General features: G+C 41.4%; 1 protein-coding gene across 1 annotated transcript in view; it reads left to right on the top strand.

Annotated features, from left to right (window-relative positions):
• The window catches only part of Ccdc175 (coiled-coil domain containing 175), a 56488-nt gene that overhangs the window by 9799 nt on the left and 22974 nt on the right, over positions 1-23715 (top strand). Inside the window, exons 5-13 of the mRNA XM_041658672.1 lie at positions 1998-2226; positions 3872-3994; positions 5489-5598; positions 10455-10536; positions 14473-14609; positions 16877-16987; positions 20671-20742; positions 21620-21755; positions 22384-22515. Coding sequence (XP_041514606.1) covers positions 1998-2226; positions 3872-3994; positions 5489-5598; positions 10455-10536; positions 14473-14609; positions 16877-16987; positions 20671-20742; positions 21620-21755; positions 22384-22515 — 1132 coding nt within the window. The remainder of the gene's footprint in view (positions 1-1997; positions 2227-3871; positions 3995-5488; positions 5599-10454; positions 10537-14472; positions 14610-16876; positions 16988-20670; positions 20743-21619; positions 21756-22383; positions 22516-23715) is intronic.

Genomic DNA, 23715 nt, shown 5'->3' on the forward strand with positions numbered 1-23715 from the left:
TTGCTTTCCAAACTAGGTCCTCAGAATGCTTGCCCTAGGAGATAAGTTATAAATGAGGCTCATAATTACATATTGAGGAATACTAATCATTCTAGCTCCTACTAAGGATTCACAAAGCATTTAAAGCATGGACTGTGCTAGCCACCATTTCCAGAGATAGCTATAAACCAGACTACTTCTAAACCAACAACCAGAAATAAAACATGCAGCCGGATACACCAAGCGACATCACCCCTTTCTGCTTCCATGATTTTGGGATTTAAGTAAGGATCAGGATCCTGAGGGGATTTGTTAACACAGAGACTTCTGGTATTTGGTAGGCCTAGCTGGTAGCAGGGTGGGGATAAAGATCAGTATTTCTAATAGCTTCCGGGTAACTCTCATCCTGCAGTTCCATCACGATGGGAAACACTCTGCTGGAGATAAATCTTGAGGGAAAGAGAAGGTCCAAATAGAGGTTGGTGGATTGACAAGACAGGACTGTAAAGCTACAATCACCACCTGTTCTTCTACTTTTCAAAGGAAGATGTATTATTCAGGTCCTCATAGGCTCTGACGAGCAGTGGTGAGACCCTGCCGGCTCCTGCTCACTGCTGGGAAACTAGAGACTATGGAGGCTTTGGGATGTGTTTTCCCGAGGCCTGTATCCTTCCTGTGTGTGCCTGTTTCTCAAAGCACCACCACCAGCACCACTGCCAGCAGTTTTTCGGTTGATTTGGTTTCTTCCCTGTAGAAGGAACAGCAAGCTGTGTTCCTGCCGCCTGGCTCCTAGCCACCTGGCTAGCTTGTGCCCAGGAATAACAACACACAAATTGTATTCTTTTAAACACTGCCTGGCCCATTAGCTCTAGCCTCTTACTGGCTAACTCTCACATCTTGATTAACCCATTTCTAATAATCTGTGTAGCACCACGAAGTGGTGGCTTACCAGGAAGATTCTAACCTGCGTCCATCTCGGAGAGGAGAGCTATGGCATCTGCCTCACTGCCTTCTATCCAGCATCCTGTTCTGTTTACTCTGCCTACTTAATTTTCTGTCCTATCAAAGGGCCAAGGCAATTTTTTTATTAACCAATGAAAGTAACACATAGACAGATGACCCTCTTCCATCACTTCCCTGAAGAGCTGCCATCCTTGGACTGATTCCCTCTCTAGCTTTCCCATGCTCAACCCACAGAACACCCACTGATTCACTCCGTCACCACATCTCCCATGCAGGCTGTTTTTATTTATCTTTTGTGATGTTTGGCCTCTGAGAAATAAATTTCCTGAGGTTTCAAGTACCCTTCCCCCCACCAAAATTCTCTAACCTGGACACTAAACATTAGGAAAGGACTTTATGTTGCAAGAGATTTTTTTTCTTTAAGAGTGAAACAGAGAAAGGGACATCAATTATTCCTTCTTCCAACCTCTTCGCTATCTCTGTGCCAGATGTTTCCTCCCAGAATTCAGGTCTTCCTCAGGGAGAGGCGGCCCACAGTGCGTGTGTGAGATACATGACACATTTTGTGCTCAGATCTGGGAGACAAGAGGAGAATCGGGTCTCAAACGTCGTCTGAGCAGTAGAGCTGGTTGCAGCCTCACCTCCCCATAGGTTCTGTCCAGAAGAAGGCTAGATTTCTCTTGGACCCACTCCACCAGGGCAAATAGAGGCACGACAGAATACATGTTTCTTTGACTGAATGGCCTGCCTCCAAGCACTCACAGCCAGATTCCATTCACTCATTCAAAATGACTTTTTAATCATCTTATTCTTAAGGCCAAAATATCCTCTAATATTCTGACACATGGAGATGGGTAGGGTCAGGTGGAGCCGGGGGACTGACGTTTTAGCAGTGACTAAAAATGTTGCAAACTTGTTCTGCTTCCTTATATTCTTATCAAGTTTAAATTTAAACCACAAGAGCAGTTAGAAGATAAGCATGGCATCGGAGTATCCACATTCCTTCCTTCCCTGAACACCAGCCTTTTCTACTGTGGGTCATTCTCTCCTTCCAGGGTAAAGCAAGCAGAGCTGGCAAAGCAGCATGCCAAGTTTGTCCTGATGCTCAACCAAACCCTGGAAGAGAAAGCCACAGCTACCATTTACATAAACGACACCTACACCAGGATAAACTTTGAGAGGGAAGAGATTTTACTGCAAAAGCAAAGTCTGTGGGAGGCAAATGAGTTAATGGAAAGGCATAAAGTGGAGTATCTTGAGAAGAAAAATGAGTTAGTTGCCCAGGTAAGGGGTAGGGCTTATTCTTTTGAATTCAGAGTTGTCTTGAATCTAAGGAAGGGGATGGGATTTTCTGTTTATCTGTCCTGCAGGCTAGCTGGTAAGGTGCACTGGGATTGTCTTCTGGGAACTAGTGCCCAGCAGTGGGGTGAGAAGCTCGTGGTTGTATTTATTTGCTTTCTTGATACTTTGGGGGCCTCCAGGAAGAGACATTCACAGTTGTGCACAGTCAGTTCATAGAACAGAATACAGGCCAGAATTCTCTGTAGTGGTCCCATGCCTATGTAGAGATGAGGGACTTGCCACCATCTTATTGAGTTCCACTTCTGTATACACGGAACGCAGGAGTCGGGCAGAATACCTGCAATGCCTGCTATCTCAGTTGCAGCAGCCTGAGACAGGAGTAGCCTTCAGATGGGTTACCAGACCCCAGTGTGCAAAAATCAAACTGTAGTATGAGGCCAGACGCGGAGGTGGCCACCACCTGCCTCTTCTGCCTTGGTGCTGATTGGCTGTGCTGTGTTTAGCGAGGTCACTGCCCAGCTGCTTAGGGTTCTTATATTTCTCACTGTGCCTTGGTTGCACTGGAAAAGGTAGAGCCGTCTCCATTCTTCCTTTATATAAAGGAGCTGCACCTAAGGGGGGAACTTCTGCAGTGCTTTGGCTGTGTCCTTCCCGAAGTGGGAATGGGCATAAGCTCGGGGACTTCCTCCATTTTCACCCTGAGCTGCCTGTTTCCACCTTCACACAGGAAGTCAAACTTGAGCTTAAATGATGCAACATGAAATAGGAAGGGAAGAAGGATAATTTACTACATTACTTTTTTAATTTTGTGGGGTTTTTTTCTAATTTTCAACAAAATGTATCTATCAACAAGTTTCACTCATATGTATGCATACTCTGGTGCATAGGTACTGATTGTGGTCACATTCATTCAAAGTAGATAACACTGAAAAAAGGGGCAGATGGCACCAATGGAAAGACAGCCAGGCATAAGCATCCATAAGTGTCACTCAGTACGCTCTCTTATGCCTCTCTGCTCAGTATTACCTTGTTCTTGATCATTCGGTTTGCTGACAATCAGGTTTGATTTTAATAAGCATCACTCATTTCCCTAGAGTATGACATGTGACCAGATGTTTGATTTGGGGGGGAAAAAAAACCAAGAAAACTGTCCAAGATTATAGACTGCCCCGTCTCCAGTGACTTTGTATTCTCCACCTTTAGTTGCCTTTTTCTTTTTTAAGGTAGTGTGAACTGGGGTTTCTAGAGAAGTGATTGCTCCCTTCATTCCCCTTATCTGCTTAATGCAAGTAGTGTGGTACCCACGGCTGTGATGTTGCGGCAAGTCCCTACAGTGGCAAGATGCTTTTATCCTTCCTCACCAGCGGTCATTGCCATACAGCTCCTATAAGTGTACCATGTCAACCATGTGTAACTAAAGTTTGACCCGTAAGATTCACGGGCTTGTCTTTTACACTAGGGAATAAGCAAACCCTGGTTTTATTTCATTTTCTTTTAAATTGATAATTTACCTAAATGGAAAATGGTGCTTTTAAATGAAGCATGAATTGGGTTGACAAACGGAAAGATCTTTCTCAGCTCTGGTGTGTTAATCAGCTCTGTAATTGGCTTGCTGTTGTCACTGTAGATGAAAGAGTTTAAGCAACACTGTGAAGCCAGCAGAAAAGAGACGTACAATAAGAAGAAAGAATTGACCAGGTTGCAAAACAGAATAATAAAAATGAAGCAAACGGTTACTACCAGCACAGTGGTAAGAAAAAACAAACACCTTCCTTTAGCTCAATCTAAGCATACCTGTTTTTTTTTTAAGTTTATTTAATTCATCTTCCTGTTGGCCTGAGAGGATACCGATGGCAAGTTAACAGTTCCTGACACTTTCTTTAAAACTGCATGTAGAACTAGCTAAATATGTATTAACACCTGCTATTCTTTTACCACAATTAGTTGAGTGACTGGGTCTGTAGTGTATTGGAGAGCATATGCAAAACCACACAGCGCAGTGTTACAGGGAAACAGCACACTTTTCTGCCAGAATGCATCCATGATTCCATCATATGTTACATGAGGCGCACGCGCTAGACTTCATGATGCTATGTCCATTATGGTATCTAATTTTTGCAGCCCTGGTAAAAAGAAAACCCTCCTCTCATATGTATGTGTTTGAAGAGACCATTACCTGCCTTTAGATGCCCGACACACAGAGGTCAGACTAGGCTGAAGAAAGTCATCCCGCTCAGCACTGTGTCCTCTCTGTGGCCAACCTCAGACCTCCACTTTGAGCCTCCTAAAGTAGGAGGAAGCACTCCAAGTTTGGCAGCTGTAATAATCTCTACCCAGAACCTGCTGCACCCCCTGCCAGCCCCGAACCACTTCATTTCCACCTGAACTTAAAGCTGGAACCACTAATGTATAATACTGCCTGGTACAGTGGGTTTTTGTGGAGATTCCCAAAGCATAGACCAAGGCCACAGGAAAGTACAGACTAGCAGGCCCATGGAATCTTCGGTTTAGACACTTCTCTGGCCAGGCCACACTGGGAACATTGGCAGAAAAAGAATGGAATGTGATTCTTCAGGCAGGCGTGGCTGAGGGCTAGAGGCAATGAATATTAGGTCTATCAGTTTGGCTGGCATGTAAGATTCATGAAACCCAAACTGGAAAATGTAAACTTGGGCACTGAATAGTAGGCCAAACCCTGGTGACTGATCAGGGTTCTCTCAGCATTCTGCTGACTTTGATGGCTCTTCTAGAACTTCCGTTGACTCTGGAGCTATGCTCCTATAGTCAGGTGTGTGGTACTCTTAGAGAGAGAAGCCTCTTTGAATATCTTTCAGCCTGTTGGGTGACTTTCTAGGAAGTTACTAAATTAGCATCTCTCCCCAAAGTGATAACACATCAATCACCTAAGTCTCATTCTGTTTCATCTTGAATACAGATGAATTTATTAGAGGAGATATGTACACACACATACACACATATAGACACGCACACACACACATGTATTTTCTCACCACTGTTTTTAGTCATCTACTTCAACAAATTTTGTGTTTTATGGTTGTTTCAGAATTGCCTTTTTTTGACAAATTGAGTTTTAAAAGGATCATAAAAATGATTTTTTTTTTACTAAAGGGGGCCCTATCATAAACATTGTTGGACAATGCATAAACTCCTCAGAGAACCTGAACTGCACTTGTGAGTCATGCACTGATGACTGGCTGTCATATTTTTGTTGACTTTTCACTAGATGCTTAGTGATCACAGTTTAGAGATGTCCCGGATGCAGGAATCATTAACCATATGGGAAAAAAAGGTAGAAGACATAAAGAGAGTTTGCACAAGTCTGGAGGAGAAGCTGTAAGTGAGACACTTTATTTTTCCCGGGGCCCTGCTGGATGCCAAGTTGTTTGCTTGTTTGTTTGTTCATCTGTTTGTTTTTTATCACCTTAACAAAATACCTGGTGTAAGCGATCCATGAAGAGAAAAGCGTCCTTTGGTCTACAGTTGTAGAGGTTACAGACAGTGCTCATACGGCCTCTCTGTCCCGTGCCATATATAGAATGTACACTGTGAGAATAATGCGTGATGCAGAGAGCACACTTAGAACATAGGAAGCAGAAAAAATGGAAACTAGAGACTATGGCCCGCGGTCCCAATCAAGGATCTGTCCAGTGACCTTTCACCTGTAATAGACCCTGTCCCTTAAAGACTCTACGGTCTCTTCATACCCAGGAGGCGGAGTCTTTAAGTCATGCATCTTTGGAAGACCAGTCAAGGTTCAAGGGTAACAATTAATAAGACACGTTCATGCTCAGAAACATCACTAATATTAAATGGGAACTATATTTGGTTTATTCAAATCCATGCAATTGCTTTGTAGGCTCACCACCCCACTTAGTCAGATTTCAGATGATCTGTGGTGTGGGGAGGTGGGGATTGCAGGTGATGCAGACACTTGCCAAAGAAAGGAACTCTTTGGAATGCATTATCCTTACTTCAGTTCCTTGGTCTAAACTAACAACACAGGAATACGGGAAGGGCATTGATGGGGCACAGCATGAGTCTGTAACACGCCCAGCTACATGTTAACATGTGCCTTACACTTAGTCGAGGAGTCTTGCATCCTTTACTGAGAAAACACAGGGAAGCCTTGGGCAAAAAAAAAAAAATCATTCTTACATGAGGAACTGTATTCAGAACCTGAAGAAAGTCTTCCGTTCATCTAAAAGATCACGGTCTGCTTCCTTTGAAGTGTTGTGTAGCACGAATAATAAAAACCCAGAGACAGAAATTGGAGTTCAATCTGAAGATCAGAAGAGCAAAGCAGCCAAGCCACTAGAGAGCTCTTCCTTCTAAAAAATTCTCAGACTGAAATAGTAAGATTTCCTGTCTCATCCCGCCTTACGCTCCTTTCTAGTGCTGGGATGAAAGGTGTGAGGTGCCACCACCTGGATCTGTTTCTGCAATGATCCTGTGTGGTCCAGGATGGCCTTGAAGACACAGAGATCCACATGCTTTTGTCTCCCAAATCCTGGGATTAAAGGTTGTGATACCACTGCCTGGCCTCTAGTGGCTTACTTTCACCTTTGGGTCTTCTGGAAAGCTTTATTTATAAAACAAAAATAAAATATCACTATAGTGTTTCATCCTTCTGTCTTTGCCTGTACCCAGTTCTCTCTTTCTTGGTGAGTGCATGAAAACGTATGGCCGTGCCAAAACTTCTGAAATGGCCTGTGACAAGTCTAGCATATCAGTCACAACTGACCGGCAGACTCTGTTCCCAGCAGAATGTATGTGCTACAACGTTGCTTCCTGGACCAGTCTGGTCTGGCCATGAAAATGGGATCTTGGAATGTGGCTTCCAATGGCCACCCCAGTGGTTCACTGACATATGGGGAGATAAAGTGTGGTTCTAGCAGATTCCTGAAAGACAATTAACTTTAAGATAGAATCATTTATACATGTATTTTAATGCTTTGTAATTAAAATTGCATCGTCTAAAATAAGAAGAGTAGAATAAAGTTCTAATTTCCCATCATGGTTGCATTGATGAAAACAAGTCTTTATATTAGATATAAAATGTTTAAAACAGGAAAGTTCAGTTAATACTATAATTAAAGCTTAGGGGAAACCAGTGAAACGATAGTTTCAATTCATCAGTTCTTCTAAGGAAAACTGTCAAAAACGCAGAAGATACGGATTATTTCTTTTTTATTTATGAGATTATAATGTAATTACATTTCTCTCTTTCCTTTTCTTCCTCTACACCCTTCCATACATTTCTGCCACCTCTTCTTAAAATTCATGGCCAAGCTGGGCAGTGGTGACACACATCTTTAATCCCAGTACTTGGGAGGCAGAGGCAGGCGGATCTCTGTGAGTTTGAGGCCAGCCTGGTCTATAGAGGAAGTTCCAGGACAGGAACCAAAGCTATAGAGAAACCCTGTCTGGAAAAACAAATAAGACAAAAATTTATAGCCTTTTCCCACCAATTGTTATTGTGTGTGAATATGTATGTGTCTATGTAAATAAATGTATATACCTAATAAAACCTAGTCCATAGAATAAAATCTAGTCCATAGAATCTGACTTGTATGTGTGTTTTTAGGGATTACAGTTTTGACAGGAGACAACCAATTGGCACACTCATTGCTGGAGAGGGCCTCTCCTCTCAGTTTCCTCAGTTGCATTCTGGTTAGGAGCTGTGTCGTTCTCGGTTCTTCACTGACCTCTGTTCATGCTCTCGATTGTGACTTTATCTTGTTTCTTAGTTTTAAATAATTTCTATACTCTGAAGACATATAAATGCAGCCAGCCAGCCCTGATCTCTTCCCCAGGCTCTCACTGCAGTCTGCTAACTGCTCAGCTTCTCTACCTGGGCAGGTCTCTGCTGGGTTTGTCCCATATAACCTGCCGGGCTCAGTTCCCTTCCCGTTGCTGTGAGAAATCACAGCAACTAGAAGAAACTTTGGGAAGTGTGGTGGTTTGAATAAGAATGGCTCCCATAGACTCATAGATTTGAATACTTGGTCACTACACAGTGGTGCTATTTGATTTGGAGTTGTGGCCTTGTTGGAGGAAGTGTGTCAGTGGGGGTGGGTTTTGAGTTTTCTGAAAGCCCATTCTAAGCCCAGGGTCTCTCTCTTCCTGCTGCCTGCAGATCCCAATGTAAAAGTCTCAGCTACTCCTCCAACATTTTGTCTGCCTGCAGATCCCAATGTAAAACCCTCAGCTATTCCTCCAGCACTATGGCTGCCTGCAGATCCCAATGTAAAAGTCTCAGCTACTCCTCCAGCACTATGTCTGCCTGCATACCCTCATGCTCCCCACCATGAGGATGGGACTACACCTCTGACACTGTACGCAAGCTCCCATGAAATGTTTTCCTACATAAGAGTTGCCATGGTCATGGTTTGCCTTCACAGACATGGAACACTGACTAAGCTAAGACGGGGAAGAAAGCCTTTATATCATTTTACACTTCCAGGTCACAGTCCATCGTTGAGGAAGTCACAGCAGGAGCCTGAAGTCCGGACTGACTGCTGTTCCAAACACTATTACCTCCACCCAGAGAACGCACTCACAACCAAAGAAGTACAACAGGGAACAGGGAAAAAGTCTGCTCTCTGGATAGCTCTTTTTCATACAGCCCAGGATCACTCACTTAGTGATGGTGCTGCCCATGGTGGGCTGGGCCCTCCCACATCAATTAATACATAAAACAACCTCCCACAGACAAGCTCACAGATTAGTCTGCTCTAAGCAATTCCTTGGTTGAGGCTTCTTCTCAAGTGACTTCAGGCTGGGTCAAATTGCCAATTAAAGCTCATTTGGAAAATATCCTAAACAGAGCTCTTGACTGCCCCCTCCCCCAAGTCTGAAACAACTCTTCCTGAAGTTGTCTGTATCATTGAATGTGACCCAACCAGGTGCTTTGTTTCTCATGCCAAAAGCCTAGAAGTCACCTGGAATTCGGGCCTTCCTCACTACTGCCTACAACACAACTTCAGTGCTAAACAAACCTCCTCTTCTTCCATACCTCCAAACTCTATCCTGTTGGCTGAGTGGATGTTCTGTGGCTGTGAAGAGACGCCATGACCACAGCAACTCTGATAAAATAAAGCATTTAACTGAGGATTGCTTACAGTTCAGAGGTCTAGTCCATTGTCATCATCGTGGAAAGCACAGCACCATGAGGTCAGACACAGTCCTGGAGAAGTAGCTTGAGAATTCTAATCTGGATCCATAGGCAGCAGGAAGAGAAAGACATGGGGCCTGGCTTGAGCATTTGAAACCCCAAAGCCCACCCCCAGTGACACACTTCCTCTAATAAGGCCACACCTCTTAATCCCTGTTGAGTAGTTCTACTCCCTAACAACCAAGCACTCAAATATATGCATCTATGGGGGGCTATTCCTATTCAAACTATGACACCTGAATACACCTATGTAGAGCCACTTGTGACTATCACCCCTGCCTGATTAGACTGTGGTTATCACTTTCAGCATGGTTCTTCCTCCATTTTTGTCTTTTGCCACAAAGACACGAGTCCTCTTTACAAAGCATGGGTAATTCATGGTTGCTCCTCTGCATTCCTTCCCGGTTCCCTTCAGACTCAAACATGAAATTTTGCCTGACCTTTCGAACCCCACATGATCTAAACACTATGTCCCTCCCCCCCCCAAGTCAGGTCATCCTTCTATCTTAACAATACCAGTCTAGCTCTAATCTCGAGGTCTTATCCTTCCTGAAGCCTTTTAGATCTGTATGCGGTTGGCTCCCTCTCATGGGTCAGCTCTGTAGAGATCATCCTAAACCACTTGAGCATTCTTGTTCTCAGGGCCTTAATAGCCTTACCCTAGTTTGCATTCCTTGGAACATTTAACACTACCTGAAATACAGTTTAATTTTTGCATGTCATTTTATTCTGACCACTCACTAGATTTAATTTCCATAAGAGTAAAGATTTGACATATTTTGAGTCTCTAGTACCGAGAACAAATCTTGCACAGTGCAAGTGTTCAATAATTTCTTCTCAAATACATGAATAAGCAAATGGTACATTCATTCATTAATGTAAAAACATAGAGTAATAAATAAAAAAATAGGTTTTACATAGATGGGGCCAATGAATTTAAGATGTCATAAGTAAGTGTGGCTTTGTGAGAAAACATGTTCTAACATTCATGGGTTTTCTTTTCTGTGTTCATAAGGTCATTTTTTCAGTCTCACAGGGAAGTCCTAGATGGTACATCTACTTCGAAGAAGACTGAGTACTTGAATAAGATACAGCAGGTAGGGCAGCAGAAATGACTTAGCTGACAATTACATCTTATTTTTTAGTTAATATATTAAGTGTCCAATAAATGGTAAACATTTTAAAAGTAGGATTTTCATAGAACACTATGAAAATTCATAGCAACTAATTCAGCTTAGCTCCTATCCGAGTTCTAACAACAAAGATTGTCAGTGTGAAATGAATCAGATCCAGTTTGGTTACTTTTCAATTGATAGTTTTATATCAGGAATAATTATGTTTAATGGACATGAATATTACTTAGGGAAATACAACAATCATGCTGTTATATGGTATCTGTAAACCTTGATGATCATTCTACATTTAATAACATTAACGTTATTTAAAAGTAGTTGAAAAAAAGAAAAAAAGTATTTGAGTTGGATTTATCACCAGGAGAATGCTCTAGCTATTTTAGTTTGCTTCTTTTTAATCTATTTTTCTTTTTCTATTAAATTTTCCCCAAAGTTTTTATTTTATTTTGATTTTTAAAAATTTACACCAAATTTACCCTTATGGAAAGTCAATGTAGACATTTTCTAAACTTAATTAAAAAGAAATTGAAAAAAAAGTAACCATGAATAGAAATCAACATTTAGCTATGAGATATTCGATGAAGCATTCAGTGGGGTAGTAAAAATTAAAGAGTGGGAAATTCGAATTAGATCTAACAGAAGGGAATTAGTTGAGTATTAATTAGCATTGCTCACAATATGTTATTGACTGGCAAGTGTTATACTGTAGAGCAGTATAGATCATAGGGTCTAATTCATTTATGAATACGCACAAATGGCTGAGATGTTTCTAATTATTGGCACTGAAGCAGAAATGTCTCTGGTCCATATTCTCATGAGTCCTACAGTTCACCCTTAGCATAGTATCCTCCTCTTATAGCTTCTCTTTCTGTCTTGCTCCAAATCAGCAAAGGTATAAAATCTACCCTTTCGGCGAGTTCCAGAAGCAAATTTAACCACACTGATTACTCCATAAGCGCCTGCAAAAATTTTTAGAGAAAGTGGGAGGGATCTCCTATTTCAGCATCTCCCAAGTCTTTCGCCACTTATATTAGGTCCTGGTTGCCACATTTTTTAATTCTTGCTTCTATATAGTCAATATTTTATATTCCATATTTAAATGTGACCATGCAATATTTACTATGTCTATATTATTTTGCTTAACACATTGTCCCATTCATGTTTTTATCAACAACAGGATTTCCTCCTGCGTAAAGGCCGAATAGTGTTTTAATGAATGCCAGCTGCCACTAGCTTTCCTTTGAGAGACACTTAGGGTTGGCTGTGTACCTTGGCTATTGTGAATAGTGTTATAGCAAGCATTTCTTTGGCCTGTCAATACATTACTAATATAGCCTGTTTGTTATAAAATACCATGTACAGAACAGCAAATAACTGTGCATAACTGTGCAGTATATATATATATATATGTGTGTGTGTGTGTATATATATATAATTTTCTGATGAATATAATTCATTAATTTTAATGATAACAGCATATCTTTTTATTTTTGGTTAATTTTGTTTTTGTAGCCTATTTCACGAGAATATTCTCCACCATTATTTTCTAGACCTTTCACATTTAAGTCTACAAGCCATCTGGAATTTGTGTATGTGTCTATGCTGTGAGATCAAGGTCAAGTTTTCCCAATTGACCACAACAGTCCTTTCATCTACGATATGGCTTTTGAGCTATTGCTGGAAGTCAAGTGGGAGTCATATCATACATATATGCTCAGATTATAGACTTTTTGTTCTGCTCATTCAAACTATTTTGTAACAATAGTAATTTTTAGTAAGTTTAAGATAAGTCTTCACAGCCAAAAGAGGACAATTTTAGCTAGTCCTAGGCTATTGGATTTCTAATATGGTCTGTTAGGAAGCCCGTTTGAATTTTATGGGGCTTGTCTTAAGGCTATAAATGACCTTGAGAAGGATTTCATATCTTTACAGTATGGAAGCTTCTAGTCTATGAAGATTGCCTATATCTCCTTTGTATCAAATCTTCCTTGTTTGATTGTTTGGTTGTTTGGTTGGTTGTTGATTTTTAACTATTCAGTTTCACTGATGTAGCCAATCTTTTCTTTTGATTAATCCTCATTCAGATTTTTGTCTTTGGCTTTGTCTGTTCATTTGTTTGATGCTATTTCCTTTTAGTTGGCTTGTTCACTGAGTTTCTGTGTCTCCTAAGTTCTGCTGGCAATGTTCCACGCGACCGTACCGCTGTCTGACCAGACTCTAGCTGTGTATGCTGTCGTTGATGCTCGTGCATACACCTTCAGTTTGTGTTCCCTGCTTTTCTGTTTCCTGCACTCTTCTCCCACTGCAGCGCTCCAGAGAGAACGCTCTCACCCGTGCTTTTAATTGCGCTGTTAGATTTCTCGGTTGCTAAATATTTGGTACCTTTTCAAATCTGCTATCTCACTTTCCCATTTCCAGTTCCCAACCCCAGCTGTCAAGCAGCCATACTTCTTTGAGCAAAATAACAGTAGTTGTGTAGTTTAGTGTTTGGTAATTCTAATAGCAGATGCTTTCATGGGTCTGTGGTCTATTATTTCTCCCTCTTTTCTTGATGGGAAACTCTATGCTGGCTATTATGCAATTAAAATGTTTAGAACACAGTTTGATACCTAGGATGATGATGATGTCCTGGGGAGAAGATCATCTTTGACCTTATGTCAGACATGGGGGGGCGTCACAGTTCCAGTTACCTTAATCCACCTCAACTTTCCCTGGGAAAAACCCTTGGGCATCTCAGCCTACAGTGACAGATGTCTGGATTTTCTCTCTGCCTTGGCTTTTGTCCCCTGGGTATCTAAGAAAACTAAATCTCCATATGGCACTTTCCATATTGGTGAACGCCTAAGGGCAGAAATTTTCTATGGCAGCCATCTCATGCTACATTCTTGCCTTCTCCTAGAACAAGGTTGACTTCTTCCTCATGATATTATTAGCTATTGAACACTCACAAGATGACTGTTCTCATTGTATTATTCCATGGCACCCAGCCAGAGAGTCATTTTGAACTACTCACCATCCCTACTAAAGCGAACTTTCTTCTCTCACTTCAAGCATCTCAATAAAGACTTCCAGCTACAAGTTCTTCCCTCCTGAAGGGCATCAATGGGCACGGGTGGCTTTGTTTGTCCTCACTTAGCACTCCAGTCATTTTTCTGGATCTGTCAAGGAATTGGACTCAAACACTTCTGTCAAATTCAGAATCTCTTCTATCAAATATCATCATGATTCTTGCCTTCTAATGCCTATCCTCCCATATTCTGCATCTCTACAATTTACAATACCTTACATATATATGTGTATATATACATATATATGTGTATGTATGTATATTACTTCACTTCATCCATGTGAATTCCATTTGTACATAGAAAACGCAAAGTTTGCCTTTTAGAATCTTCTGGGATTTCTTATTTCTCAAACATCTCCCATAGGTATTGGGTTGAAGGAAGAACTTCATGGTGCTCACACTTTGCTGAGGGGTTGGAGGATACAGAAGATCCAGTTCTATTTACCATGGAGCAAGCATGGACAGCGAATCGTTGAGTGGGGGCTTCTATGGGTCAACACTTCCTTTGCCCTATTACACCTTATATTCTTGAAAAGGGACACAAAATTGTTTCATGATCCAAGATTGTCTGTAATATTCCCTCTCAGCATAGATTATCATTCTATGGCTTCATGTCAATGTTTACAGCTTTTATTTTCTTGTGAAAGTTCCCAGAAAAAGCTCCAAAGCATACAGTCACAGATTTGCTGCAGAATTAAGCTGCTTGCCCTCTGTGCGAGATCTGCTGTGTTATGCGCAGCATTTGCTATACTATTGGCACTGCTCACCCAAAGACTACTATCTATCGAATCAGTTCCTTTAATCCTATCTCTTTCTCGCTCCCTTTTTTCCAGCTGGGGGAAAAACTGCACAAAGCCGAAATGGAGAACATGAAACTCCAAGAGACTCTGCACTCACTCATCAGACAGTATAAGAAGGTCACAGAGGAGGAAGATAAAGTGTACCTCCAGAAACAGAAGGTCCATGATGAGTACGTCTCTCCCCTGCTTGCCACCGCTACGGCTGTCTGCCTTGCTGTCCACGTGATGGCCCATCTAAGCTCATCTTCGTTGTCAACACTGTTGACAACAAGATACTCTTTATTTGATAATCAGTTGGCATACTTCTAATCTGCCTCTACAGTGCTAAGAAATGCTTTTCTAGATCAGATTAAATCCATCAAAATTAAGTGCATTAGTAACACTTGGAAATCAGACCCAGGAAACAATAATTACTGTGTGAGACTTGGCAGAGAGTGTGTTCCCTTTCTCAGGTAGGAGTTTGATTACCTACCATGACTTCAGAAAAGACTCATTTCCTGTTTACTACCTATTGAACTCCATTTGGTCCCCAAAGTTTGGTAATTTTACCTCCCAAATATTTCATTTCTACACTTCATTCCTTCCTCTCTGCTCCACCGCTTGCTTTGACCTGCCTCTCCGAATGTCTTCTCTTCTTTTCCACCCCCAACTTGTCTACTTCCAACCCTTTGACTCAACACTGTCCTCTAACAACAGGATGCAAACCTCTGGTCTTGTTGGTCTACAAAGACACCAGAAAAGGCATTCCGTCTAATTCTTCCTGCGTGCCTAGGACTTCATCTACTGCTGTGCAGCTGCTAGTGTTCACTGATGCCTTCTGTAGGAATACCACACAGTGGTGTCTTGAAAAGTGAAATTTTGTAAGAAAAGAAAGCCCACTGGTACAACCAGAGTTGCAGTCCATGAAATCTAGCTGCTGTGCACACCCAGGGCCATTTATGTGAGGCTGAGCTTATGCTCGTTCTGGAATCTTTAAACTATACATTTTCTGCAACCAAAGGGCCTCATCTGATTGCACAGAATACCAGCAGCTACAACTCCTCAAGTGCAAACTGTCCCCAGATAACTACTAGAGTCATCATCTAGAATTCCAAATTGTGCTGATGGCAAATGACCACAGCACTAAAAATTTGCTGTCATTGTGGCCTTTTGTCTTCAGTTCAATCTCCATAACACAATGCCATCAACTGGTTGGCCTAAGCTGGGAACCTTGACGACACTGCCAACACAAACATGCTTAGGTTCTAGTGAGGAAGTGAGGACCCTCTTTCTGACTTACAAATACCTCTCTCTCTCTCTCTCTCCCTCCTTCTCTCCCTCCCTCACTCCCTCCCTCCCTCTCCCCTCCTCTTTTTCTCTCTTTACATAGAGAAAGAGTGGCACTGATCTCATCATGAGGACCCCACCCCCAACACCTCATCCACACTAAATCCCTTCCGAAAAGTCCCATGACTATGTGCCCAAAACATCATCAAATCCTTAAACACAGAAACATGGAACTTAGAGAGCATAGGTTACTTTGCTTTTGGCATCACATGAGGTTTTGAAGGTGAGTCACTTAGATGGGATGCTTTCTCTTCCAGAGAAGTTCTTATCAACATCATTTAAATAAAACTGTGAATTTCTCTTAGCTTCATTTTCTCTGCTATATATCAGCACATAAAAATATCAACCATAAGAAATCTCATTGGCTGTCAGCAGTGAACTAATCCATTCTACCAATGAGACAGGTATTGTAGCCCTAATTTTGAGATACTGAAATGGAGACTTATCCACAGGGAAGGTTTCTTGCCCAAGGTCCCATTGTAGTTGAGATGTTCAGCCTGCCCTCAGAGTTGGTCTAACAAAGAGGCGCAACTACCGCAGCCGTCTTGTGTTAATATTGCAGTTAGTGTTCTTTTGGTGACTTGAGAATTGTCAAGTTTATGCAAGTTCTATGTGTAAATTTATATTAATCCACTGCCTGAACAGAGACTTGTTTGTTTCGATTGGTTTATTTGGTAAATTATTCATAATCTAAGCTTCCCAAGCTCCTTTTAATTTTTTTTTTAAAGATTTACTTATCTTATGTGCACGGATGTTTTTATTGCATGTACACTTACTTGTGCACTGCATGTGTGCCTGGTGCACAGGGAGGTCAGAAGAGGGTACTGGATCCCTGGGAACTGGAGTTGTAGATGGTTGTGAGCTGTCATCTGGATGCTGAGAATCAAACCCAGCTGGTCCCCTGCAAGAGGAAGAGCTCTTAACTACTGAGCCATCTCTCCAGCCCTTACTTCCTTTAAAAAGGATTTATATATGCAAATTTTTGTATTGGTAAATAAAGAGAAATTTTTTTTGCCTATGGTGTCTAAACCTCCTCATTTAAACCTCCAGCTCCTCTGGGTAATCACCCCAACGTTGAGTAAAATGGCCCTCGCTTCTTTTTCCATGCTAGAAATCAGAAACTGATCGCGCTCATCAATCAGAAAGAAAAGCTCCTAGCACAGAGAAAATTGGACATCAAAACCATGGAAGAAGGATTTGAAACCCTGCAGAATCTTTACGAGTATGTTTGTGCCTTTGCCATCTTTACTCTTCTTGTCTTTATTTCTTTAAGCTGGAATCGTAAGTCTGTATGGACATGTAGTGTATTACAGGGAAGTAAGTTGATAATTAGCTCTCTCTGTTTCACATTCATAAAGGTCATGGTCAACGAATATTTTACTACAGGGGTAGACAGGTGCTCCAGAAACAGAGTGACAAAGGGGTGGACCAGATTTAGGGCCGGGGACAAGTATGCGCCTGCCCATTATCTCAACACTCTTCACCATGATCCGTTGTTTCTGCCATTCTAAGTCACTTGCATTTCTCCCAATAAAGTAATACTTAGTCCCAAATTTAAATTTGAAAGGTAAAAATGTGTAATTTATGGAAAATTGTTACCCTAATCTCTCCACAGAAATAATTATTAATAGTTTGCTGCACATACTTTGGATGCATATTAATATAAAGACATGTGTATCTATTGTGCATATTTAAAATTGGATTTTATTACTCTATAACATGATCTTCCACTTAAAATTTTACCTCTGTAAAGACGGGAGCATGGCGCAACACAGCTCTCTTCACACTCAAGCTCCCGGTTCAATCTCTGGCACCATCAGCACCAGCAAAGCAGAAATCAAAGACTGAGTAAGACCCAAGACTTTGAGATAGCTACAAGAAAAAGGAAAAACATTTTAAGACAAAGGCATAAATAACAACTTTCTGAATAGACCTCCAATAGCCCAGGCATAACAACAAAAACTGTCAGACAGGTTATAAAGTTATAAAGTACCAAATTATAGTTTCCTTTATGTGCTTGAATGCAAAAATTCTCAACAAAATACTTGCAAACCAAATTCACCAAAACATATAAAAAAATGATACTTCTTGACTGAGTTGTTTCATCCTAAGAATGCATAGACAGACTCAGGAACAGAAATCACATAATCATCCTAATAGACACAAAAAAATCTTTTGACCAAGTTCAAAGTCTTTTCATTAAAAAAAAAAAAATCCCTAAAGAAGCCAGAAAAAGGTCATGCCAACCCTAAACCCAACAGTACACTAACTGGGGAAAAATTGAAAATATTTTCTCTAGAGCTGGGTAAGAATCAAAGTATTCACGCTTTGCACACTTAATTCCTATAGTGCTCAGCCACAGCAGTGAGACAGAAGGAACAAGAGTAAACCAGGCACAAAAGAGCACGTTATTTGAATACAAGGCAGTGACAAGGCCAGCTTACACAACCAGGACATGTGGTGGTGGAAACCGTACATAGCAGAGGAGCTCTGGGGTGTGACATTGTATTAGATAAGGTCACTACTGCTGGGATAAAACACCATGACCAAAGCAACCTGGGGAGGAAAGGGTTTGTTTGTCTTGCCCTTCCACATCCTGTTCCTCAACTAAGGAAGTCAGGGTAAGAACTCAAGAAAGGCAGGAGCCTAGAGACAGGAGCTGATCCAGAGGCATAGAGGAGGCTTATTCTCTATGGTTTGCTCAGCCTGCTTTCTTAAAGAACCCAGGACCACCAGCCCAGAGGTGTCCCCACTCACAACGCGCTGGGCCCTCCCACATGGACCACCAGTTAAGAAAATGCCCCACAGGTTTGCCTACAGCCTCATCTTATGGAGGCATTTTCTCAACTTTGGTTTCCTCCTTTCAGATGACTTTAGCTTGTGTCAAGTTGACATAAAACTAGACAGCCAGTACAAACATGAAGTATAGGTTCTTTGCATGATTGTCTCTGCATAGATAAGCAACCACTTAAACATCTGTTTTTCATTGTGCTAGCTTCAGAAGGAAAACTATGACCTTCTCCTATGATGGAGCAGGAAAGCAGAATTGGGCTCATTCAGATTTTACTTTTCTAATAAATAATGCAAATTTATTATTTGTTATAGATTTTTTTTGAGACCAGATCTCACTATGTAGCCATGGCTATCCCAAACTTATTATGTAGACCAAGCTGTCCTCGGACTCACAGAGATCCATCTGCCTCTGCCTCTTGAGTGATAGGATTAAAGGAAGGTGCCACCTCACACCCAGCCCTTTTGATCAGTTATTGTGTGGTTCTTGCTGTGGTCACCAAGAAGCTCAGAATCAAATGTGTAGCTCAATGTTGTTATGAACTTTGGTAATTCTGTGTTATTTTTACCTTATTTTAAATTGGCTCAGATCATTTTTGGAACATGTTATGCACATATATAAATCAACAAACTCAAAAAGGAGAGGTAAGATTGTGAAGAACCTTAGAGATCTAAAATAGGCTACTAGATCATCTCAAATAGAATATGAGACAGAGGTGTGGTTGTTCCTGGTTGACTTAATTCCATTTTGAATTCTTTAATTTGTATTTCTGACCTTCAAAAATGCTCGCAACAATATTTCAAGTGTATGTTTCATTTATGAGTTTTTCTGTCTTTGAAAAGACACAAAGTCACATTTTACCTAAGTGGTATTTGACTTTGTTTCTGTGTATGAAGCTGTGCTGGGAGGGAAGGAAATAGAAACAAAGCCTTCTGCTCCCTGGTTTGGAGTCTTTGCATTTCCTTCCAGCCCACCAGGAGAAAAGGCACACGCTTAGGAACTGCTCTTAGTTCAAGAATGTGTCTTGCCTTTCTGTGTTCTGTATTGTACAAACTCAGAGCTGTGTAGAATGCAGGGTTACTCAACAGTCTGTTGATCTTGACCCCTCCCATAGCCCAGTGTTGAGTTCCCTTCACAGTCCCTGGGCAGCAAACCCCCTAGCCTGTGCTGTGGCAGGGTTCTGACTTTCTGTGCTTTCTTCTGTATCTTTACAAATGTTCACACCCTTTCCTTGGTAAGATCACACTGAAAGACCCTACAGACCCCCTCCTCAAAACCCGCAGCTAGCATGCTCCCAGGGGAACATCCTGTTTGTTTTAAACAAATCTCCAGATCAGCAGCCAGCCTGCTCCCGTTAAAACATCCCAGGTGCCTGAGAGAACAGGAGATAGAGATAGGAAGACTGCAAGGCAAGATGTCAATAAGATAGGATGTCAACAAAGCAGGTTAGCTATAAGATAGGAACAGGATGATTGTTGCCAGGCATCCATGCTGAGAGAGGAAACCTTTCATGCGCCCCGCTGCATTCCGATAACCACGCTTTTGCTTCTGTAAACTTGCTTCTTGCTGACACCCATGCTGAGAGGGGAAACTATTCATGCCCCCGCCTCATTCCGGTCGATCGATAACCATACTTTTGCTTCTGTAAACTTGCTTTTTGCTCTTTCCTATAAAAAGCCCGCCCTCCAGTTGGCAGGTGTGCAAATCTTCCGAGAGATCTTGCTGCCCACAGGTACCTGTGTCTACTCAATAAACCTCTTGCAATTTGCATCCGTGCGGTCTCAGCCTGTTCCTTGGCGTTGGGGAGGTCTCCTCCCGAAAAGAGGTCCTTGTCGAGGGTCTTTCAACACCTCCATTATGGCCATCCACATTCCTCCCTATTAACCAATAGCCTCCAGAGACCTGTCTTAAATGCTCTCCTAGACTCGCTTCTCCATTCTTGGATATTCAAGCCAAGGCTTGCAGGAGCACTTCAAATGCCCTTCTGTAAGATGGCCAATAAAATTGCAGTTGTTTTACAATTAGCCATACTCATTATAATAAATATGTTAAGACTTTCATATGTGTTTGACAAACTACAAATAAAAAATCCAATGTATATTTATTGTTTTTAGAGCAACAAAGGAAGTGTATCAGAAACAAGTAAAAATCTTGATCGATAATCTAGAAAAAGAACTCCAGAGGAGGTAATGTGATTTAGAGTGTGTGTGTATGTGTGTGTTATAATCAGTAGTATGTGTTATCTACAGCCCAATAGAATTACCGTCCTAAATTAAATTATATATAAATTCACTCAAGTCTAGATGTGTTTGTTAGATTGTGTTTTGTTTTGCATTGAAAACACCAGAATTTTCCATCTCAGTCAAGGGAAATCACCAAAGACTGGGTCTGCCAACATTGACGTAATGTCTGCTGTCCAGCCAGACTTCCGGGTCAAATTGCAGAAAGGGTGACATGGGGGACAATAATTAAGGTCACAGACTTTCACATGGGCTACTCTGTCTTTTAGTTCTAAGCTTGGTTCAGTTAACCTCTTCTCATCCCTACTCCTTGAGTTGGTAATGATGGTGGCCTCCTCCTTACGAATTTGTTGTGAATGTCAAAGAGACGATCCCTCAAAAGTATGTAGATCAAATATACCTAATAAGCACCCACTATCACTTAGGGATATTTTATTAGTATTGTTGTTGTTGATATTTTAATTTATAAAGCTCAAATTGTACATTTTTACCAGTCTCAAAAAATATAGGTTTTGTTTTTGTTTTTTATTTTGTTTGTTTGTTTGTTTGTTTGTTTTGAGAACCTAAAATTTGAACGTTTCTTATTGATGTTTTGGGTGCTTTGGGTAATCCCATTACTATTTCTGCCCACACCTTCCCGGGAGCCTCCATCCTCCACCTGAAAGAGGAGAGCAGCCCAGTGACGGGTGGTGCTGAGGCAGACAGCATCCTGCCTTCTCACCCAGGCAATGTGCTAAAATGGTAGTCGGACTTGTTTTGCTTTGTATTTTGTGTAAGCTGCTGTGCCAATATAACGGCAATTCTGTTTTGTTCTGATGTCTAGTGTCATCTCTCAGTGGAAAATAGTATGTGCGCAAAAAAGGCACGCACGCTGGCTGCTTAAGATGAAGGTGGCCATGCGAAAGATCATCATTAAAATTGAGGAATCCGAAGAGAGGCGAACTGAACTGCTTAAAGAGGTAAGGAAATCCGAAGTGTTTAGAATTATTGTTGTTCCCCACCTTAGAAATCATTAACATCCTCTCAACAGTCAAATAACCTTATTTTACTGAAAAGTATTTTCTTTTTTCCTGAGTGTATGGTTAGTGTAAGTATTGTTTTCCTTTCTTCAGAAGTCTGTCTACTTGGTGTATGTTACCTAGGGATGTTTAAATCTTTTCTGTTTTATGATATTTATCTATTATGTATGAGCATATGCTCAAGTGGAGGTCAGAGGAAAACTCCAAGGAACTGGATCTCCCCTTCTACCATATGGGTCCCAGAAATAAAACTCAGGTCATCAACCGTGGTGAGGTGCAACAGCTTGGGGCAAGCTGGCCCAAGGGAGATGCAACAAATGAAGAGCAGTGCTCTCTAAGGAGTACCTCGGAGGCGTGGGAACAGATCCTCACTTCCCACGCGCCCTGTAATACTCCAGTGTTTACGCTTTGTACAACCACCACTCCCCAACCCTCCCGTGCTCTGTGTGCTGTAGATACCGTTTGGTGGAAGACTAAACTTCTAAAGGAAAAGAGTTTACCAGGCAGTTTAGCAATGTAAAGCTAACCGTGACGCGAGAAATGACAAATCTCATTTCCCTCTGCTTAGGCAAAACAAAGAGAAGAGGAGATCCTTAGCTTTGTGAAAGAAATTGAGAAACTTAAATCGAAATTAGTAGAAGAAGAAAAGGAATTTGTCAAAAAAGAAAAAAAGTTAATGAAAGAATTAAGCAAATATGAGGTAATTTTTATCTTGCATCTAAGCATAACTTTGGAGGATTCTGTAAGGGAAACGGGAATGATATTACGTGTGATCTTGATCATGTGGATGTAAAATAAATCTTCCAGTATGAACAAAGGCAGGGTCAAAAGTCTTCTCTGCATCTTTCTCCTTTTTCTGAAAAATAAACAGAAATAGGACAGTTACTTTTTCACTCAAACAATATAAAGCAAATTTTGCCAAGCAGCAAGCAAGGAACATTGTTGGGAAGGGTAGAGTTGTGACGGAAGCTGGCGGGAGATGGGGAGAGTGCTGAGAAGCACATCTCAGAACTCCTTACAAATTCCCAAAAAGCCAACCAGGGGTAAATCAAGAATTGATATTAGAGAAAGTGGAGACAACAGACTTCAAAAGTATCGAGGCTTCTAGATGCCATAGATTGCAGACAGCCCCACCACCACCACACACACAAATACACATTTTCCGAACGATAATATTAAGTAAGCAGCCACTGGAGGAACAGCTGAAGAGACTGAAGTTCGGGGTAGAAGCAAAATCAATGGATTTTGATAATTTGGGTCAGAAGTCTTGGCGTATAATGATTGCCAAGCACGTGTAATTTCATCCAAGCTTTAATGTGTATGCTTCTAATTGTTGGTGAGGCTCTACACACCCTGCTGATGTCTGTCTTGCTTTGAATTCACTGTGTGCTGGACATTGTGTTACTTAGTTTTCTGTTGCTGTGATAAAAATGCCGTGACCATGGTAGCTTAGAGAAGAAAGATTTTTTTAGTTTACAATTCCAGAGGGCAAAGAGTCCATTCTTGGTGGGAGACAATGGCTGCAAGTGACATACATGGTGGCCAGAGCAGGGAGCTGAGAGCCGACATCTCAACCACAAGCTGGACGCAGAGAGAGCAAGCTGAAAGTAAGGCAAGGTATTAAGAACTCCAAGCCTGCCCCAGTGATATACTTCCTGCAGCAAGGCCACACTTCCTAAGCCTCTCAAATGACATCACACACTGGGGAGCAAGGACTCAAATGCCCAAGACTATGGGGGACATTTTTTTCATTCAAACCAGCACAAGTATGTTAATTAGCTTTCCATTTGCATGTGGTGAATACACAGGAGAACAAGTTAAAGAAATACTTTTATTTTAAACTCATACTTTCAGAGGCTCACATCCATGGCTTGCTCCACTGTTACGAGCTTGTGATGAG

Source organism: Microtus oregoni, unplaced genomic scaffold (assembly GCF_018167655.1).
Source record: "Microtus oregoni isolate MIOR12 unplaced genomic scaffold, Mior012 000009F_ref0000495, whole genome shotgun sequence".
Classification (NCBI taxonomy): Eukaryota; Metazoa; Chordata; class Mammalia; order Rodentia; family Cricetidae; genus Microtus; species Microtus oregoni.